The following is an 802-nucleotide window of genomic DNA, read 5'->3' as shown; positions in this document are numbered from 1 at the left end:
TGCGATGTCCACAGTTTTGCATTGCACAGATATGGAATCATAACTGTGTCTATACAACCATTAGTCAGGTGAGGTGTTTTGTACTGTTCCATTAAGTACTTTGCACTTTTCTATACTGTATATAGCATTTTTACTGCAGTATGTTGCATTTACTATTTATATGTATTTCACTGTGTGGAAGTTCAGATATTTTTTCTTTAAAAAGATGAATGAAAATTGTGGTTATTTGATTATTTAAACATACACCCTCCTAAACTGTATCATACCATTTCCATAAATATCTAAAATAAAAAATATTTTTATATTACATCTACCTTTTCAAATTTCAAACGCCCTAGCAAAAATACAGTGAAGCAAGACATAATATTGCTACAACTCTACAGACATAAATTATCAAACTAAATTCTGGGAATATTCAATGAAATCTGAAATCATATTTGTCTTTCCTCACGCCCACAGTCTCATAATACACAAAAGTGGAACCATACCTGTGTCTAAGCATATTGGTGTGGTCTACACAGCCATTAGTCAGGTGAGGCATTTTGTACATACCTAATCCATCACTTTCAGCGAGGATGAGGGAAACATCGATGATTCGATATTTGGATGTGCCATGCTTCTTGCGAATGTGATGACGCAGTTGATTGTGATCCTGCCCCATGAATACACAGTACCCACAGCGCAAGGGAAAGAAAGTGTTGTGGGACTCCCTAATATGCTAGGAAGAAATGAATTTGTGTTAGTATTCAAGTACATAAACAACTCTCATTCATAAGATGACGGTAGTGCAAATATTAACCCA

The 802-nt window shown here is 35.0% G+C and overlaps 1 protein-coding gene across 1 annotated transcript in view; it reads right to left on the bottom strand.

The window, feature by feature from the left end:
* LOC119593776 overlaps positions 1 to 802 on the bottom strand; it is a gene marked incomplete in the record, with an annotated part of 13,866 nt that overhangs the window by 8,119 nt on the left and 4,945 nt on the right. The window contains 1 exon segment of the mRNA XM_037942798.1: positions 553 to 718. Within this exon segment, the coding sequence (XP_037798726.1) occupies positions 553 to 718 (166 nt within the window).

Source organism: Penaeus monodon, chromosome 32 (assembly GCF_015228065.2).
Source record: "Penaeus monodon isolate SGIC_2016 chromosome 32, NSTDA_Pmon_1, whole genome shotgun sequence".
Taxonomy (NCBI): domain Eukaryota; kingdom Metazoa; phylum Arthropoda; class Malacostraca; order Decapoda; family Penaeidae; genus Penaeus; species Penaeus monodon.
The sequence above is the reverse complement of the archived record's forward strand: the minus strand, read 5'-3'. Positions and strand labels throughout refer to the sequence as shown.